Source organism: Myotis nattereri (genome assembly GCF_964212035.1).
Source record: "Myotis nattereri genome assembly, chromosome: 1".
NCBI classification, from domain to species: Eukaryota; Metazoa; Chordata; class Mammalia; order Chiroptera; family Vespertilionidae; genus Myotis; species Myotis nattereri.
Window position 1 is genome coordinate 49,444,391 of NC_138075.1, and position 20,740 is coordinate 49,465,130.

The window sequence follows — 20,740 nt, forward strand, 5'->3', positions numbered from 1 at the left end:
CACGGGTAAATTTCCCTAACATAAAAAGCCCTTGAATTATAAAAGCCCTACTCTCAATGTCTTGCTACACCAGAGACAGTTCAATGACAGGATGGAAGAAAGTGATATATTAATAACATGTAAGCCACATAGAAACAAAAAAGTACCACGTTTTTGTTGTTTTCTTAATGAGGTAGGTAAGAAGTGCCTCCGAGTTAAAAGAATGAATCAAACACAGAAGCGAGCAAAAGAATGGGTTAAGAACAACATGCATGTTCAGTTCCCATTCTATCTACCATCTGAATTCTGTTCCTACCCCACCCATTTCTAAATTATTCAAGTATGTTTTCGGGAAGCGAAAAGAAACGGAGACCTCGCCCCAGGCGGAGTTGACAGGTAGCAGAACTGGGGTGCGGAGCCTCCTAGTCCCCACCCGGAGTGTCTGTGTGTGTGTGTGTGTGTGTGTGTGTGTGGAGTGGGGGGGGGGGGGAGGGGAGGGGGTGGCTGCTTAGGAGGTGCACGGGGTGGACTCCGGGTCTGGAAAGCGCCGCGCAGTAGGGCCGGCCCCGCGCAGCTGCATTCCCCGGAGATGGCTGAGCTCTGCGGCCCCGAGACCCACAGCAGACGACGGCGGGCCAGCAGAGCAGCCACACGGAAGCCCGCGCGCTCAGTAACTCCTGCCCTCCCCCTCATTAACATCTTCTCCCTGTTGTCAGCGAGAAGGGCTGCACGCGGCGGCGAGGTTCGGGGCCGGGGCCGCGCACCTTCGGGCCCGGGCGGCGGCGCGCCTGCGCACAGGCCGGGTCACGCGTGCGGCGGGGGCGGGCCGGCGCCGGAGGGGCTGTCATTCGCCGCGCGCGGCGCCGCCCTTCGCTGCGCCCCGCGGTTCCGGCTCCTCCTCCCCGCCGCTCGGCCGCACCATGGTGCTGGAGTCGGTGGTCGCGGACCTGCTGAACCGCTTCCTGGGGGACTATGTGGAGAACCTGGACAAGTCCCAGCTGAAGCTGGGCATCTGGGGCGGTAAGCGAGAGGGCGCGGCCGGCGGGTGCGGGCGGGGCCGAGGGGCCCACGCTGCGGGCTCCGCGCCAGTCCGGCCCGGGCCCTGCTCCCTTCGCTGCCGAGACCCCGCCTCCGGGGAGGGCGCTCGCGCGGGCCCCCCTCCCCGCCGGCAGGTGCAAGGCGCCGGGAGACCGGTGCCCGCCTGCACCTCCCTTAGGTGCCGGGACCGGCCGGGGGTGGGGGATGCGGCCGGTGGCGCTCGCGCTGCCCGGATCCCAGCGGCCCGAGCCCTTGCCCTGTCCCCCACTGCCTCCCTTGGGGGGCTCCCCTCGCAGCCCTCAGCGTGGCCCCTGTGGCTCCATAGCATAAAAAAACAAAAATAATAAAAAAAAACACCCTTTTCTGCTTCCGCATCACATGAAGTGAGGATGGTTGCATGGTCGCACACGCTCAAATAAAGTGGCATCAAGGAAAAAGAAAAGGAAAATTGCATTTCGCATTTATCTTCTCTGGCATTCTCTAGCCGACCAGGAGCTGGCTTTCTTCTCTGGATTGCAGGGTTTGGGAAGGGATGGGCAGGGGAAGATCATTGCAAAAGGCGTGTCACTAGGGCTTCTTGCTCCTAATACTGTCAGCTTCCGAGCAAGTGATTTCTTTCCTTCGTATTTACTTTTCCCCCAGTAAGGGGAGGACTTTCAGTTTTGTTTTGTAGCGATGGAAAGGAAGGCAAGCCATGACCAGCATCCTCATTAATTAGGTGCATTGACCAAGAATGTACGCCGACCTTTCTGTCCTAGGGGTTGTGTATAGAAGTAGACAGCACCCTCTTCAAAAAGCTTAATTATTTGCCCTAATGATGCGTCAAGCCTTGGGGTCATTGGGGATACTTTCTAGCTCTATGAAGAGTTTTGGGAATTTTTGTCAGGCTTGGAGAGAAATCAGAGAATTACTCAAAAGGATGGAACTGCTTTTAATTCACTCAACAAACTGGCTATTGAGCACTTGAAATGTGGTTAGTGCTGTAAGTATAAAATACCAAGTTTTGAGAAAATAGGAGGGAGAAGGTAATATCTCAATTTTTATGTTGATTACATGTTGAAATGATAATATTTTATTATATTGGATTAAATACAATATATTAAAATTTATCCTGATTTGCTTTTTACTTAAAAAGCAAAACACTGGCCCTTGAGCATGTTTGAACCATGTGGGTTCACTTATACTTGGATTTTTAAAATCTGCCTTGCTCAAGGGTTAACTGCAATTACATACGTGAACCACCTTATTTGTCTATATATATAAAAGGCTGATGTGCTAAGTGTCCCTCCAGGTAATGACATCAAGTAGCAACGCCCGGCTTCCTCTCCCTAGCGACTAGCCTCCTTGCAGTTTTTTCAGCCCAGGAATATGACTTGCAAGGTGGAAACATTTTACATTTTAACCCAATGACTGTGAAGTGTTTTCCCATGCCTCATAGCATTTGATCCTCACAGAAGTCCTGGAGTAGGTAGATAGGAGACTCGGTGGAATCCTATTTTCTTTTCTTTTCTTTTTTTAAAATATATTTTATTGATTTTTTACAGAGAGGAAGGGAGAGAGACAGAGAGCTAGAAACATCGATGAGAGAGAAACATCTATCAGCTGCCTCCTGCACATCTCCTACTGGGGATATGCCTGCAACCCAGGTACATGCTCTTGACCGGAGTCGAACCCGGGACCCTTCAGTCCGCAGGCCGACGCTCTATCCACTGAGCCAAACCGGTTTCGGCTTATTTTCTTTTCATTAAAGCTTGACCTGGCTGAAAAGAAGTAAGAAATGGTGGACCTTGAAAAATTACTTCAGGTTTTCTCACTGCGCAGAATATAGTCAAACACTGCTGCAGTTAAATATTTTACCCTTTGTTTTCCCTGTATGATCTACAATAATAATCTGCTTTGTGTTGATATTTACTGCTGTGTTGCTGACAATTACCTGAAAGAGAAGTTGGGCTGCTTCATTGGGCTGGAAAAAGTTTAGCTAAATCAGGTCTAATTAAGGAAGCAGGTCTAATTAAGGAAGTTTATTCTATATCTATAAAAGGCTAAGTTGACTCATGCGTGTGCGATACATAAAACTCTCGCTGGCGCCAATCACATGCGTGTGTTTCGATCTGTCATTGTTCATCATGAATTTCGTTGACACTTCTATATAGAGAAAGGATGAATAGCGATATTAGAGTATTTCTCCCATCCAAGTACTAACCAGGTCCGACCCTGCTTAGCTTCCGAGATCAGACCCGCATTCAGGGTGGTATGGCCGTAGACGTATTTCTAATTAATTTCCTTTTAATGTGCATGAATTCACGCACTGGGTCACTAGTATATTTATATTGAGCATTGTTGTTAATAGAGCCATGGAATGCTGCCCTGAAGTGTGGCACCACCTGCTTTTAATGGGTTACTGATCAGTTGATTTGTTCAGTGTGGTTTGCCCAATATGTACTTTGTTCACATGCTCTAAGTAAAGAAGGAGACATTTAAGGAATGAAATGTACAGTGCATCCTGCAGGGACCAAGTGTTTCTTTAGAATACTATCTAATAATACAAATGATTCCTTCTAGTTTGTAAACATTTGCAATCTGAAAAGGCACTGGGCTAGCATTTAGGAAATCTGGATTCTAGGTGTTGTGTTGGACAAGCCAGTTACTTTACTGGGTCCTTGGTTTCTTCATCTGAATTTAAACTTTAATAGAAAAAAGTCACACCACATAATATCACATATAATTACTATTCAAAATCACTTACCCAGGTTATAACATTGTGCCTTATTTACCTCAGACAATATTTTTTAAAGAAATAAAGTTTATGGATATATTAGAAGATTCTTTTATTCTCTCCTTAAAATTAGGGATTGGAGTAGGTAACATCTAAGGGTCCTTCCAGTGCTAATACTCTAATTCTAATGTAAATGTTTTTACTGTGAAAATTTGAAGTATACTGCCTGAGCATTTTGAACGTTTTCACAATTGAAATTAAAATGCCATAATTTTGTTTCTTTTACTCCATTTTTTTGGTGGAATGTAGGAAAAGAGACTTTTTTCTTTCATCTCATTTTCTTGCTTTTAGAATAAGGTCTTCTGCCGATGGCCAACATCAACTTTATAATATGCCTGAGCAGATAAACCCTCTTTTTTTTTTAATAGGAATTATATCCAGTGGAAGTCCAATATGGATTCCATCAGCGTTATCAGCTCACTTCTGTAATGTTTTGCTGCCTTTTATTTTTGTGGTTGTTATAAAGGAAGTTAGAAGACACGAGCTTTTACAGTTATTGCTCAGAATATTTTATTTTAATACCAATTCCTCCATTAAAATAAAAAGACAAAATATGTGAGTTGGCTGTTTCTAGTCTTTAAAATAAATATTTTTGAAAGAAATTTACCTCCTACTGGGGATGTGCCTGCAACCAAGGTACATGCCTTTGACCGGAATTGAACCTGGGACCCTTCAGTCCACAGGCCGACGCTCAATCCACTGAGCCAAACCTGTCAGGGCTATCTTCAACTTTTTATGGAAAATAAATGGAAATATTAAGTCAGTTCAATAAAAATAGCTGACCTTTATATATCCATGTTATAGACAAGTTTTATAAAGAAATGATATTTGTATATCTTATTTGAAAACTACTTGCTTTAGCAAATAAGTTTTATATGTCATAAAGTTTGGCTTTTTCAGTTTTTTTTCTGGTTAAATTTTAACATCTTGAGAAAGGAAAGAATTAAATCTGGAAAATTTCACACAGGTGAACCTATCAATCTTTGGATAAAATGGTAAATTGATACTTCTTCACTGGAGTATATGACTAGGACAAGGCAGAGATTTTCAACCAGGGGTGACTTTGCCCCCAAGGATAAATTAGGCAATGTCGGAGGCATTTTTTGGTTGTCACAATAAGTGGTGGAAGTGTGCTACTTGTGGGTAGAACCCAGGACAAAGAATTATCTAGCCTGGAATGTTTGTTGAATAACCCTAGTCTAAGGAAAATATTGAGATTGTCTTCTGCATTTATAGAAGGACTTCAGGATGCTGAACAAGTCGTAGAAAGAAGTAAAAAAGGACAGAGGAAGTGTATGTCTCATGAAATTTATAACTAAGAAACTGATGTCTTAAATAACTGAAAGATACCGTATTAAAAAGTCATAATCTTTGCTTGTATGATATCAGGAAGTAGTTTTAACAATTAAAATATGTTAGCATAATTTGAAAAAGATTGTGCTGTGTATATTCATACAAAATTTAGGCATGCATATTTCACAGTGAAATCCACAAAAAAAAAACAACAAAAGGTTGTGGAGTGAGAAGGATGGGGAAATTTATTTGAATGTCTAGAATCAGGAAGTTATATGTGAATACTGTCTTTAAGTTAGAGAAGCATTCTTAAGTCTTAGTTTCCTTATCTGTGGAATGGAGGAATAACACTGAGAGATAATGTGAAAATCCTTCGTAATTATAATTTTTAAGCTGTTAATACTGATAGAAATAGTGATGATAAACAAACCTAGCTGACTGGTTGAAAACAACCTGCTTTGTTTTACTTTATTTTCATGAGTATGTTTCTTTTAGACTTCAGACTTCAGGGCTTTCATATTCTATAGTGTGATAATTTTGTGTAAAGCTAATACCACACAGATGAACAGCTCTTATTTCCCAAACAAATTCCTTAAAAGAAACAAAACCTACTTGCATTTGAATTTACGCTTACATTACTTATATTACCTGTTAGTTAGCTTGTAAGTCAGGTTTTCAAAGGTTCAGAAAAGTGCCTGGTGGGCATATTGCTGCCAAGGCAAGTAGGGGTTATCTAGATTTTTGTTCCTCACAAACTGCTTCTGGGAGATACATTGCATAGCCCTTGGCTATTTGAGGTGTGTCCAGGTTATAATGGTTTTAAGAGTAACAAATGTTTGAAAAGGTATGTTGAAATGGCAGATGTTTTGCAATTTGGTTTAAGTAATATTGCTTATTATGTAGAACCCTTTGTTATGCCCAGATTTCAAGGTTCCCAAGAGGCCACCAGGGAGCCAGCCAGTCCGATGCAAAAGCAAAGAGTCTTTTAATTCAAGCTAGCTTGTGCTCCCCGTTCACCACACTCACCGACACAGCGGCAAGCCCAGTGGCCGAGAGCACGAGGCCTGATGGGATTGTGGGTTTTATAGTAAGGCCAGGGTAGGGGACTGTGGGCCCCGCCGATTGGCCAGGCGCCAGTCAGGTCTTGTTACACAGGATGTGGTCATCTCTATGGCGCGTACGTCCCTTGATTGTCATTGGTTAGTTTAAAGAAATCCCGGGCGTGGCCAGCAGGGGCCTGGGCTTCCGGGAAGAAGGTACTCTCCTGAGCACATGGCGGCTGCCCCAAAAATGGAGGACCCAGGGCAAGATGGAGAGCGCAGTCCTCGCCCTCCCTCAGGGCGAGCTGAGCCCGGGCTCCAGGGGCCAGTCCGGTTGCCGGGGGTCCAGCAGATCAGTCAGTTCCAGCCCAGACAGGAAGTCCATGTCCTTCGTCTCGTCCCCGGGGGCGCCGGCGATCGCCTCCTTAGGCAACCTGGTAGGCCCCCCCCCCCGCTCACGGGAGGTCACCATATTGATGCCGAACTTAGTGCGGACACCCGATCGGCATAGCGCACTACAGCCCAGAACTCCTGGGCTCAAGCAATCCTCCAGCCTCAGCCTCCCGAGTAGCTGGGACTACAGGCGCATGCCACCGCGCCTGGCGCCACCGCCACTGCTGCTCGCGGCAGGGAGACCTGGAGGTCGCCGGCTCTTCCTCCGCCGCTGTCGCACGGGTCCGGTCCAGGGGCGGCGGGCGGGTGGCGGCCTGCGCCGGGCTCTCGCTGCGGGCTGGGGAGTTGGTGCCTGAGGCCGCCAGCAGTGTGGTCAGGCTGTGCCTCATGGGGCCCGGCGGCCAGCCCACATAGGCCCCGCGATGACTCGCCCTTTCACCTTGTCAATTTGATTTTTCAAATTGATTTACTGTGGAAAGTAAGGAAAATCCTCCATTCAGAGTTCAGCTGCTCTCATTTCCATTTGAGAAGTAAAATATACTTGGAGGCTGTGATGTGTTGGATGTAAGGTGTGGCTATAGTGACCAGGAGTAGGAGCCAGGTGGAGTGCCCTCAGAGTTTGTAGCTCTCTCTGCATACCAGGTGAGCCCCTGGTGATCATTGTGCTGTCTGTCCTTCACTTCACCCCTGATACTTTTCCACCAGCTGCCAGATATTGTTGGAGCAGCATAAGGAAGGAGGAAACCTGGGATCTAATTCCATCTTCTATACTGCCTACTTGTGTGGTGTTTGGCAAATTACTGAACAGTGATCAGTAGTTTCTTATCTGTGAAAGGGTTATTCAGGGTCATCTTTTCTGACTTTAAACTTTTGTGATTTGAACAAGACCAGGGCAGCGTGTGCTCCTTTCTTAGATAAGTCATTCTGCTCCTTTCTCTGTCTTCACAGTAAGAAATGATAGTCAAATAATGTATTTTTTTCCTTTTTGTTCTTTACTCAGTACTGGTGAGCAGAGGCCACAGTCATGAAATATGACAAGATAAATGAAGATAAATTCTAGTCTTTTGTTGATGTTTGTGAATCCAAATCTAATATATTAAACTAGCGGCCCGATGCATGACATTCATGCACTGGAGGTGTCCCTCAGCATGGCCTGCGCCCTCTCGCAGTCCAGGATCCCTCAGGGGATGTCGGTCTGCCTGCGTAGGCCCGCTCCCCACCAACTGTGAGCCCGGCTTCTGGCTGAGCGGCGCTCCCCCTGTGAGAGTGCACTGACCACCAGGGGGCAGCACCTGCATTGACTGCCCCCTGGTGGTCAGTGTGCATCATAGCGACCGGTTGTTCGGCCGTTTGGTCAATTTGCATATTAGCCTTTTATTATATAGGTAGGATAGGATTGTTTTAATAGGTAGCTGCAGGGAGCTTGAGGATGCAAGAAAAAGCAGGCCTCTTTGCTTCTTTTTACCATGACACATAAAACATAGTATATCTAGGTATTTCTAAACTTATAGAAGTGTTTTTTTTTTTTTTAGTCCTATCCTCCCAGCTAACACTTGCTTTAGTGAAGGCCACATTTCTTATTAGCTTGCCTATAGCATATGAAATAAATAACAAAAAGTTCAATATTGTAATGTAATATGTTTAGGCTCAGTTATCATCAATTAAAGCAGTGCCTAAAATTTAAATTGAAAACACCTTTCCACATATTTAAATAGCGTCAAAAATTTAAAATTCACTCCTTTTATAGAAATAAAACGGGAAGTTGGTACTTTGGTGACCTTCCTGCTAGGAAGCTCTGCCGCATTACTCACTAGTATGAGATCCATGAAGTGTACTTGAAAGGGAGACAGTTCAGTGGTAACATGGCAGATCTCCAGCTTTCTTTGCCAAGACTTCCTGTTTCAGTAGGGAAATGGAAAGAGTAAGAGTTAATTGTTTCCTCTCCTCTCTCCCACTTTCCCCTCCCAGGACAATTCACTGTACACTCCTATTGAAAGGTGTCTAGATTGGTTAATTTAGTTTAAATAGCTATATTCAATTGAAATGAATCTCTACAATATTTTCTTCAGTATTTACTCAAGCATTAGTTATTAAAGTGATCTGATTTGTGCTTTAAAAAACTGATTAATAATTTACTTCAGCTCACTTATTTGGAAAATGAATGTTTGAATATTTTAATATACTTTTAAATAAATAAGTGTTTATGTTATAGATACATAAAGGAATCCTATATAATAAAGAGCTAATATGCAAATTGACCATCATGACCTCACACAAGATGGCTGCCCTCATGTGGTCAAAAGATGGCCACCACAAGATGGCTGGCAGGGGAGGGCAGTTGTGGGCGACCAGGCCAGCAGGGAGGGCAGTTAAGGGTGACCGGGCTGGCAGGGGAGGGCAATTAGGGGCGACCAGGCCAGCAGGGGAAGGCAGTTGGGGGCAACTGGGCCGGCAGGGGAGGGCAGTTGGGGGCAATCAGGCTGGTAGGGGATTGGTTAGGGGGTGACCAGGCTGGCAGGCAGAAGTGGTTAGGGGCAATCAGGCAGGCAGGCAAGCGGTTGGGAGCCAGCAGTAGGGATCGGGCCTAAACGGGCAGTCGGACATCCCCTGAGAGGTTCCAGATTGGGGAGGGTGCAGGCTGGGCTGAGGGACACCCCTCTCCCCCGTGCACAAATTTCATGCACTGGGCCTCTAGTTCTTAAATAAAAAATAAATACAAAGCACCACATATTCCTTTTTCATTATTTTATAACTAGGGGCCTGGTGTACAAAATTTGTGTGCTGGAGGTGGAGGGGGTGGTGTCCCTCAGCCCGACCTGTGCCCTCTCGCAGTCTGGGAATCCTTGGGGGATGTTTGGCTGCCAGTTTAGGGCGACTCCCGGTGTCGGGCTGGCAGTTGGACATCCTTCTTGCAGTCCGGGACCGCATGCTCCTTACCATCTCCCTGCTTGCTGCTCCTTACCACTTGGCTCGCTGCTCCTTAGAGCTGCTACGGAGGCAGGAGAGGCTCCCGCCACCACCGCTGTGCTCGCCAGCTGTGAGCCCTGCTTCTTGCTGAGCGGCATTTCTCCTGTGGGAGTGCACATTATAGTGACTGGTTATTCTGGTCATTCTACCATAATGGTTGCTTAGGCTTTTATTATATAGACTAGAGGCCCAGTGCACGAATTTGTAGGGTCCCTCGGCCTGGCCTGCGGGATCGGGCTGAAACTGGCTCTCTGACCTCAAGGGTCCCAGATTGCGAGAGGGTCCAGGCTAGGCCAAGGGACCCTCCCACTGGTGCATGATCGGGGCCGGGGAGGGACGTGGGAGTTGGTCAGCCAGGGAGGGACTGTGGGAGGGCTCCAGGACATGTCCGGCCCATCTTGCTCATTCCTGATGGGTCAGACTCCAGCATCTGCCCCCTGGGAGTCAGTGCATGTCAATAGCGACTGGTTGACTGTCTGCCCCCTGGTGGTCAGTGTACATCTTAGCAACAGGTCAGCTGGTTGACTGTCTGCCCCCTTGTGGTCAGTGCATGTCATAGCGAGCCGTTGAGCGGCCTTAGCGTATCATTAGCATATTATGCTTTGATTGGTTGAACGGCCTATAGGAAAATCAGACACTTAGCATATTAGGCTTTTATTATATACTAGAGGCCCGGTGCACAGAAATTTGTGCACACTCGGGGGGTAGGGGGGGTCCCTCAGCCAGGCCTGTGCCCTCTTGCAGTCTGGGACCCCTCGGGAGATAACGACCTGCTGGCTTAGGCCTGCTCCCGGGTGGCAGAGGGCAGGCCCAATCCCTAGGTGCAGCCCCTGGTCGGGCTCAGAGCAGGGCCGATTGGGGAGTTGGGGCACCACCCCCTGTCATACACAGAGCAGGGCGGATTGGGAGGTTGCGATGCCACCTTCAGTCATGCTCAGGGTAGGGCCGATTGGGGGTTGGGGCACTGCCCCCTGTCACACTCAAGGCAGGGTTTATGGGAAGGTTGTGGCGCCACTCCCTGTCACGCACAGAGCAGGGCCAATCAGGGGGTTGGGGCGCTGCCCCCTGTCACGCACAGAGCAGGGCCCATCAGGGGGGTGGGGAGCTCCCCCCTGTCACGTACAGAGCAGGGCCAATCGGGGTTGGGGCGCCGCCCTCTATCACCCACAGAGCAGGGCCGATCAGGAGCTTGGGGCACTGCCACTGTCACACTCAGGGCAGGGCCGATGGGGAAGTTATGGCTCTACCCCATCACACACAGAGCAGGGCCCGTGGAGGGGGGGTTAGGGCGCCGCCCTCTATCACCCACAGAGCAGGGCCGATCAGGGGGTTGGGGCGCCGCCACTCTCACACTCAGGGCAGGGCTGGTGGGGAGGTTATGGGTCTACCCCGTCACACACAGAGCAGGGCCGATCAGGGGATTGGGGCGCCACACCGTGTCACCCACAGAGCAGGGCCGATCAGGGTGCTGGGGCGCCGCACCCTGTCACACACAGCCGCAGGGCGATCAGGGGGTTGGGGAGCTCCCCGCCTATCAGGCACAGAGCAGGGCTGATCAGGGGGTTGGGGCGCATTCCCCTGTCACGAACAGAGCAGGGCGGATAGGGAGGTTGTGGCCCCGCCCCCGGTCACACACAGAGCCACAGGGCAATCAGGGAGTTTGGGTGCTGCCCCCTGTCACACTGATCCCGGTGCCAGGAGGCCTCTCAGCTCCATTGATCCCGGTGCTGGGAGGCCTCGCGGCTCCGCTGATCCCGGTGCTGGGAGGCATATTACCCTTTTACTATATAGGATAGAGGCCTGGTGCACGGGTGGGGGCTGGCTGGTTTGCCCTGAAGGGAGTCCTGGATCAGGGTGGGGGTCCCAACTGGGGGGCCTCGCCAGCCTGGGTGAGGGGATGATGGCTATTTGCAGCTGGTCACACACCCTTCAGGGTGGGGCTCCCCACTGGGGTGTCTGGCCAGTTTGGGTGAGGGGCTGAGGGCTGTTTTCAGGCTGGTGGGTGACTGAAGCTCCCAACTGCTCCTTTTTTTTTTTATTCTGGGCCAGCTTTAGCTCTGGCTCCAGCTCTGAGGCCTTTGCTGCTGAAAGCAGGTATCTGGTTTGTTTCGGTTCTATTATCGAAACACTGTATCAACTCCAGCTCTGATATCCTGGTGGGCTGCAAGCAGGTTTCTGGGGTTTTGTTTAGCTTCTATATTTGTAACAATGTTTCAAACTGCAAGTTCAGAGGCCGGCAAGGCAGGCAGGGAACGTTGGAGTCCTCCGTCACTGAAGCAAGCAAGCCTCATGTTTCAAGCTGCCTGGCTGCCTGCCGCCATCTTGGCTGGCAGTTAATTTGCATATCTCGCTGATTAGCCAATGGGAAGGGTAGCGGATGTACGCTAATTACCATGTTTCTCTTTTGTTAGATAGGAGGATATACAAAGCTTGTTTCATGGACTAGGCATGAGATTTTTTTTGTTGGTTCACTTTTTTGTTTTTAATCACAGTTTTGGGTTCATTTGTATGTTTTATATTAGGAATATTGACCAGGGAGTCAGGAGATACAGGTTCTTACTTAGCACTGCCATGAATTAATTGTATAACTTTAGGCTTTGATTTTTTCATGTATAAGTGACAGGAGATTAGGCTTTAAAGATCTTTATGATCCTAAATAGTTGTAAATTATAAATTGTGAATTTCTGTCGTTTGTTTTTGGAAAAATGTAGATTTAAAAATGTTTTTATTGATTTCAGAGAGAGGAAGGGAGAAGGAGAGAGATAGAAGCATCAATGATGAGAGAGAATCATTGATTTACTGCTTCCAGCACGCTTCCTACTGGGGATGGAGCCCCAAACCCGGGCATTTCTATGATCTCCTGGTGCATGGGTCGAAGCTCAACCACTGAGTCACACCAGCTGGGTTGGAAGAATGCAGATTTAAAAAAACTGCTGAAATGTCCATTTTGTGGAGTTATTTCCTGCTTGTATGTTTTCATCTGTGGCACTATCCTTTGCTCTGGTAATCCTCCTGATAAAACCTTGACTATCCTACTTTCCTGGTTATGGTCTTGTTCATTGTACTTGTTTTAGTTACCCTTTTTGTTTTGAATTTCTTCGCATTCTTAAAATGCAAAGACTAGAGATGGATCTACCAACTATACATGCCTCTTAATGCTGAGTCTAATTCTTATATGGAATTTTTTTTTCTCTAAAGGGAAATAGAATTATCTTCCAAATTAAAATCCTTTACCCTTTCTGCTCTGTTTTTTGGGGGGGAATGGAGGAAGGGATAGTGTGATATTCTGAACACAGCATTGGGCATCAGAACTAGAGCACTGGTTCAAACCACTTCCTAGGTTGACATAGTATTCTTAGACCAGTCATTTAACCTCTCTAAGCCCCGGTTTCTCTTGCTTAATATACATGTCCTGCTTCCTGTACCAGGAGGCTGTGAGGATCAAGTAATGTAATAGATCAGAGAGTGTTTTCTAAAATATAAAGATTTGTATTCTTGTAGTTGTTTCTATCCTAGTGTAATATGCATTCTAAATCAATAAAGTCAGTATGTATTGAGCACCTATGATGAAGAAAATCTGTAGTTTATAAATCAGGTTGGGGATTTATATAGTAAAGTGCCATAAGAAAGGTATAACTAAACCTCTACGAAAGTTCGGATAGATTATTTAACATTAGCATTATATTTCTTACATTTATTTTGTAGGCTATTTTGTGTTTTAAAAGTTATTCTTAGACCTAGGCAGGCTTATTCCATATTATGCCAGCACCATTTGATGACAGAAAAATGTGAATGGTAGAAAAAAATCAAGGAAATAGTCTTCCAGTATTTGAAACCTCTTACCTGATTTAGTCAAGAAGTTGCTCACATCAGTGAAGAATGAGTGAGGTTCTGAAACAGCGTTTCATTTCCTCTTCCTTGTTAATGTAAACAAAATACCAACCAAAATTAGTGGTACTGGCATAATAATGGAATAAGCGTGTTTTTTAAAAATAATTTATCAACCATTTCTTTTTTTATTATTTATTTATTTTGATTTCTCAGGAACATTCTATTTCTACAAAAATAAATGTGTGTGTGTGTGTGTGTGTGTGTGTGTGTGTGTGTGTGTGTTTAACTCTCCCAGCCTTATTCTCCCATCTACTGTGTTTTCTCCCTATTTTATTTTTTTGAAATAACTCCAGCTCTGCTTATCTATCTTGGTGTTAATTTAATGGATTTACTTTCATTTCCATCTTCTGGTTCATTGGTAAAGATTATTAGGTAAATTTTGATCCAGTATTTACCCTCTCAAGGTGCTTAAAATATCCTTCAAGAGTAGCTTTGAAACTTCATGTTGAACTCTCTAACCATGTATGCTCATCCAAAAATGTTTCTAGTTTATTACGGAGAATCATATAGGATCAAAATCAGAAAACTTTTCTTCTGAAGCACAGACTACACTTACTGCTTACTTTCATCCTTTAGGCCTGTCAGTCCATCATAGAAGGAAATTGCTTTATAGAACTTCCAAACCTCATGGAATTAGAGACACTTGATTGAGGGTTTGACTTTAGTGCCTTTCTTACTGGCAAAGTTAAGTTTATCCATCTCCAATTATTAGTCATTCTCCCTGCCCCCCCGCCTTTTTTTTTTAAAGATTAGACACAAATATTTACCCTTCCCTCAGGTTTTCAGGAACTTCCTATGATCTTTATGTATTCTTAAACCCATGTAATCTGGCTATAGCAGTAAAGTGATTTGCATTGTATGAAATTATGTTATCTTGATGTAGAAAGGAAAACTAAATCTTAACCTTTTCCTCAGTATTCAGTTAAATATAATAAAATTGTTATCTAGGAAGGGTATTTAATTTTAGATTTATAAATTATTTTTATTTTAACAGAACTTCTGACATTCATAGGCTAGACAGTGAAATTTCTACACATGTATTTGCAGGAAAACATGTACTTTAGTGGAAGAATACTTGTTAGCACAGTGCCTTACCTAGATAAGGCACTCATCTACTGGTACTGGTCGAATGAGTGAATGCACTTTAACCTGGTGTTAATCTGAAATATGCTGTTATTCCTTCCCTTTTCTTTGTATTAAGGCTAGTGGCTCCTCCTTAATTACAAATAATTTTTCGACTGTATCATTCTTATTTCATTGATATATTTACGGTTTGATAGATAACATTCACATTTTTCAGAGAGGAAATATATACATTTTCTTGCTAGGCGCTAAGTAGAAGAAAAAGATTCTTTTATGTATCTATAGATAAGGTAGATATCAGATATAGAAGCAATTTATATAAAACATATTGAGGTCATACTGACATTAGAATTTACCTTTCTTCTTGTTTAGAAGCAATTTGTATAAAACATATTGAGGTCATACTGACATTAGAATTTACCATTTTTTATTGTTTAAAATATTACAAATAGTATGAGGGTTGGGGGGTTGCGTTAAGAGATCAACTGAAGGACTTGTATGCATGCATATAAGAATTTACCTTTTTTTGTTTCCCCATTTCTTTTTAAAAATATTTTTATATGTTTTTATTGATTTTAGAGAGAGGAAGGGAAAGGGAGAGATAGATACATCAGTGCTGAAAGAGGATCATTGATCGGCTGCCTCCTGCATGCCCCCTATTGGGGATGGAGCCCACAATCTGGGCATGTGCCCTGATCAGGAATCAAACTATGATCTCCTAGTTCATAGGTCCACATTCAACTTCTGAGCCACACCAGTGGGCTGTTTCCTCACTTCGTACTATAATTTGTATAATATTTTAACATTAAAAAATATCTGATTATTATAAAAACTAGAAAACAGTAAAAAACATTAATAAAAAAAATCCTTAAGTTCTACCTCCTAGCCATATTATCTTTTTGTTGTTTTTCTAAATATACTTGTTTAACTGTTAGCCATATTAGTAGTTTTCAGTATTTCATATCTTAAATACCATCTATATATTAAAGAACCAAAGTGCCACAGCAGTAGAAGCAGCCCACATTTTATAAGGACATTTATATTTTTATACAAATTACTAGAGGCCCGGTGCACTAAATTCATGCACAGGGGGAGGGGGGAGTCCCCTCAGCCCAGTCTGCACCCTCTCCAACCCGGGACCCCTCTTGGGGATCGGGCCTAAACCAGCAGTCAGACATCCCTCTCACAATCCAGGACCGCTGGCTCCTAACTGCTCATCTGCTTGCCTGCCTAATCGCCCATAACTGCCTCTATCTGCCGACCTGATCACCCCTAACTGCACACCCCCCTCCCGCTGGCCTGGTCACCCCTCACTACCCCCCCCCCAACCCCCCCCCCCCCCCCACCAGCCTGGTCGCCCACGCAGCCTGCTGTTCAGTTGTTTGGTCGTCCCTCACTACCCCCCCTGCTGGCCTTGTCGCCCCACTCAGCCTGTTTGGTCGTCCATTCGGTTTCGGATGTGATGGCCCCTGGCTCTTTATATATATAGACTAGAGGCCCGGTGCACAAAAATTTGTGCACTCGGGGGGGTGGGGGGGTCCCTCAGCCCGACCTGTGCCCTCTCACAGTCTGGGACCCTCAGAAGATAACGACCTGCTGGCTTAGGCCTGCTCCCGGGTGGCAGAGGGCAGGCCCAATCCCTAGGTGCACCCCCTGGTCGGGCTCAGGGTAGGGCCAATTGGGGGGTTGGGGCACGGACCCCTGTCACACTCAAGGCAGGGTCGATAGGGAGGTTGTGGTGCCAACCCCGTCACGCACAGAGCAGGGCCAATCAGGGGGTTGGGGCTCCGTACCCTGTCATGCACAGAGCAGGGCCCATCAGGGGGTTGGGGAGCTCCCCCCTGTCACTCACAGAGTAGGGCCAATAGGGGAGTTGGCACACCGCCCCCTGTTACACACAGAGCGGGGCAGATCAGGGGGTTGGGGCGCCGCCCTCTATCACCCACAGAGCAGGGCCGATCAGGGGGTTGGCCTGGTGCATGGGTGGGGGCTGGCTGGTTTGCCCTAAAGTGTGTCCTGGATCAGGGTGGGGGTCCCCACTGGGGTGCCTGGCCAGCCTGGATGAGGGGATAATGGCTGTTTGCAGCTGGTCACACACCCTTCAGGGTGGGGGTTCCCACTGGGGTGCCTGGCCAGTCTGGGTGAGGGGCTGAGGACTGTTTTCAGGCTGGGACTGAAGCTCCCAACTGCTCCTTTTTTTCTTTTTCTTTTTTTTTTTTTATTCTGGGCCAGCTTTAGCTCTGAGGCTCCAGCTCTTAGTATGTGGTTCGTTTCGATTCTCGAAACTCTGTATCAACTCCAGCTCTGAGATCCCAGCCGGCTGAAAGCTGGTTTCTGGGCGTCTGTATTTGTTACAATGTTTCAAACTGCAGGCTCAGAGGCCTGCAGCGGGCAGCGGGGAATGTTGGAGTCCTCCGTCACTGAAGCAAGCAAGCCTCATGTTAGTTTCAAGCTGCCTGGCTGCCTGCCGCCATCTTGGCTGACAGTTAATTTGCATATTGCCCTGATTAGCCAATGGGAAGGGTAGCGGTCGTATGCCAATTACCATGTTTCTCTTTTATTAGTGTAGATGTTAGTGCCTTAAGAATTGTTAAAAAAACCCCACTTCATATGTAATGCAGATTACTTTTGAGCACTTCTGGTGACACTTGACCCACTAGTTGAGTATCACTGGGTAGAACAGTCAAAATTAATGAGCAAGTTTGAAATTCTCCATATGGGCCTTAGATCATGTTAAACTAGTTTGGATTGCTTTCATATTTGTACTAGCATTGGTGCAGATCCCTTTTGATTTGAATTGAGTTTGCAATTATAATTTTTTTTAATTCATCTGAAAGAATTAAGTCGAAGAATATTTTTTTAATTCTATGTCGTTTAGTACATAAGATAATTCGTAAGGATTCTCTTCCCCAGTTCCCAAACACATGTTGGTTTTCCATGATTACTTCATTATCCTTTCATTTGGTCAGTGATGACATCTTAGTTCTACTTCCAAAACAACATTTTACTCTACCTCTTCAACCCTGAAGTTATTGCCTATTTCAGGTTTTAATTTCTTTTCAGTGTATTGTAGAAGCTACCTGACTACCTGTATTCTTTTCCTTTCCTCTTGTTATATAATGCTGTAGTATTTTCTTCCCATTTCTTCCTTCTCTCCTTTTATTGCAATTTTCAATAATTTATTTTAGGAAGACTTAAATATACATATACACAGAAAGTGGACTTTATTATATGGAAATAACCACTGTAATCATTATGGTGTCTAGTCTTATAGTTGTTTGTTTTCTGTGTGTATATATATAATTTTTAAATTGGGTTAATGTGGGCATTCTTTAACCTTTTTAAAAAACTTAATATTTTGTGAACATTTATCCATGTCTGCCTTATTTTTTTTCTATATTATAGATTTACTAAAGGCCCGATGCACCAAATTCGTGCAAGAGTAGGCCTTCCTTCCCCCAGCTGCTGGCACCGGCTTCCCTCTGGCACCCGGGACCCAGGCTTCCCTCGCAGCCCTGGCTTTGTCCGGTCTAATTAGCACATTACACTTTTATTATTAGAATATATGCCTTCTTCCTGGACATTTAGTTCTTTAGGCCCTTCTTCCCTCCTTCCTATCCATCCATCCATTCTTTCTGCTGTTATAACCAGTATTACAATATCCTTGTAGCTAAATTATTTGGACAGTTTCATGGTTATTTCTGAGGATACTAAAGCAGTGATTCTAAAACATAGCTCTGATTTTATCATTTCAGTTATACATACTTCATCTCTTTGTTGTGACCAGCCTGAGCTTTTCATCCTAAAAACTCTTGGTCTATCCTGTGCTAGCCTTTTTGACTTTATCACTTATTCTTTTTTTAATATATATTTTTATTGATTTCAGAGAGGACGGGAGAGGGAGCGAGAGAGAGAGAGAAACATCAATGATAAGAGAGAATCATCGATCGGCTGCCTCCTGCATACCCCCCCATGGGGATCAAGCCTGCAACCCAGGCATGTGCCCTGTTGGAGAATCTAACCGTGTCCTCCTGGATTCACAGGCTGACGCTCAACCACTCAGCCACCACAGCTGGGCTACCTCTTATTCTTTTCCCACACTCTACAGCTAACCAGACCTTTACTTGTGGTTTCTGAAATGTCTTACTCATGGATGTCTGTTTGCTCTCTTTTCCTATCCACCTGGTAAAAATATTTCTTCAGTTTTCTAGCCTAAACTTTCGTGTGAAGGTTTGGATCTCCCTTGGCAGTGTGAGGTGGTTCCTGCTTTGCATCCTGTAAACTCTTCTGTTGGAATGCCAAAAGAATAGTTGCAAAATTTTAGAAATTTAATCTCCTTTGCTAGGCTGTGAGCTCCTCAGTAGAAGGGATGTTGTTCTAATAACCTCTTTCTTTCTAGCACCTAACTCAGAGTAGGTGCTTAATAAATGTTTGAGTAAATCTGAGGTCTGGGGAAAAGCAAATTTCTAACAATGGAGTAATAAAATTAAATATATTTTTAATTCACTCCAAAATGCTATGAGGAAAAAATTACTTGATTGAAAAATATTTATAGAGAACATAGGAAGCATAGTATTTGTTCAAAATAAATGCATAATAAGTGATTAAGAATGTATAACTGAAGAATTTATGATTGCATTTAATGTTGACACTAGTTTTATCAACATTTAGAGATTTGAGTGAAATGAATACTTTTGCTTACATTTCTATGTAAGCAAGAATATTTAAGTATTGTGTATTGACAGATATAGGTACAGTGTTTAAAATTTGAGTAATGTTACAGTATCATTATGGCTTTAATTTTTGTAACCGAATAGATTTAAGAAAAATTAGATTAATTAAAGTATGTTAGAACCGCAAACAAAAATCATTGGAAAGGTGGGATGTTTGGAGTTTTAAAATACTAAAACCATATTTCTATAGAAAATATTCATTGGCAACATAATTAAAGAATCCTGAATTGGAGGATAAATAATTGATCTGTTCTAGTAGTTATCTCTTTATGTCCTTGTTTTGAGATTTTGAATTAATTATTCAAAATGATGGATACTTTCTTTTGTTGTTTAGGCTGAAAGTTTCCAAATTCTTTCTGATTGTCTATTTAAATGTTAGGCAGTTTAAGTATTTTGTAATTTTTTTGCATTGGACTAATCTAAAGTATGCTATAATCAATAATTCCTATGCACATATAGCAAATCTTTTGTGCCAATAGCTTTTTAAGTTCTTAAAGTTTGCTTTGCTCACTATTGTCTTCTTAGCACTTAGTGTAGTAGTTAGTACTGCCATATGACAGGTTTTATGACAGGTTTTACTTATTAGTATATTAACTATATTTTTCTTCTTTTTTTAAAGGTAATGTGGCTTTAGATAATCTAAAGATAAAAGAAAATGCTCTGGTAAGTTTTTTAATTATGTTAATTACTCATTTAATTTGGTAAGCTCTTAGAAACCCTTGGTTAGTAAGTATCTGGTACCAGGTGCCAGATAAAGTGGTTGAGTCACTCAAAGAAGGATTGCTTGTTTAATTATTTGCGGTAGGAAAATCTGAGATTAAGATTTAGAACTTTTCCCCCTGATGATCAATATGGTATCTCTTGTCAACAGAATATTTTTCATTGACCTAATTTGACTATATAGCTTTGTAGTAGGCCTTTGTCTTCAGAAATATCTTTGCATATTTTTCAGGTAAATAAGACCTTGCTTTTAACAATTTAATCTAATGAATAATTGTATTTTTGGAAATATTTTCAAGTTCAGCCATATAATATTATGGTAATATTGAGGGATAAAATAGCCCTGGCTGGTGTGGTTCTGGTGGTTGGAGCGTCATCCTGTACAACATAAGGTGGTGGATTCTATTTCTGGTCAGGGAAACATGCCCAGGTGCAGTTCGGTCCCAGGTCGGGGGCGCATGCAGGAGGCAACTGATTGATGTTTCTCTCTCTTTAAGATAAAAAAAAGAGGTAAAATATATTTTTTTCAGACTCTAGCTTCCCGAGAGTAGTTTGTGTCATTTACTATTGAGCTGAAAACAAAACAACACTCTCCCCATTCTCTCAATCCTCTACCCCCTGTGAAGCTTTAGCTAAAATATTAGACTTAATTTGAGTTTATGAAATCACTGAAGAATGATTTTATCCTTTAATTAATAGGTCATCTTTCTAATTAATCTATTGAATGTTTTAAAGTTTTGTCTGACTTCTGGTTGGATTTCTACACGATGAAATGCGTTATTAGGGAGAGCATTATGCATTAAATGCTCCCATGACTGGTCCGAGGG

The 20,740-nt window shown here is 44.1% G+C and overlaps 1 protein-coding gene across 4 annotated transcripts in view; it reads left to right on the top strand.

The window, feature by feature from the left end:
- Window positions 1-776: 776 nt before the first annotated feature.
- The window catches only part of VPS13C (vacuolar protein sorting 13 homolog C), a 192,245-nt gene continuing 172,281 nt past the window's right edge, over window positions 777-20,740 (top strand). For 3 of the 4 annotated variants that reach the window (XM_081094699.1, XM_081094700.1, XM_081094701.1), the window contains exons 1-2: window positions 778-999; window positions 19,813-19,856. In XM_081094699.1, the coding sequence (XP_080950825.1) occupies window positions 900-999; window positions 19,813-19,856 (144 nt within the window). In that variant the 5' untranslated portion in view covers window positions 778-899. Of the gene's footprint in view, window positions 1,000-19,812; window positions 19,857-20,740 lie in introns of all 4 variants that reach the window. The other variant, XM_081094698.1, reaches the window with a different exon arrangement.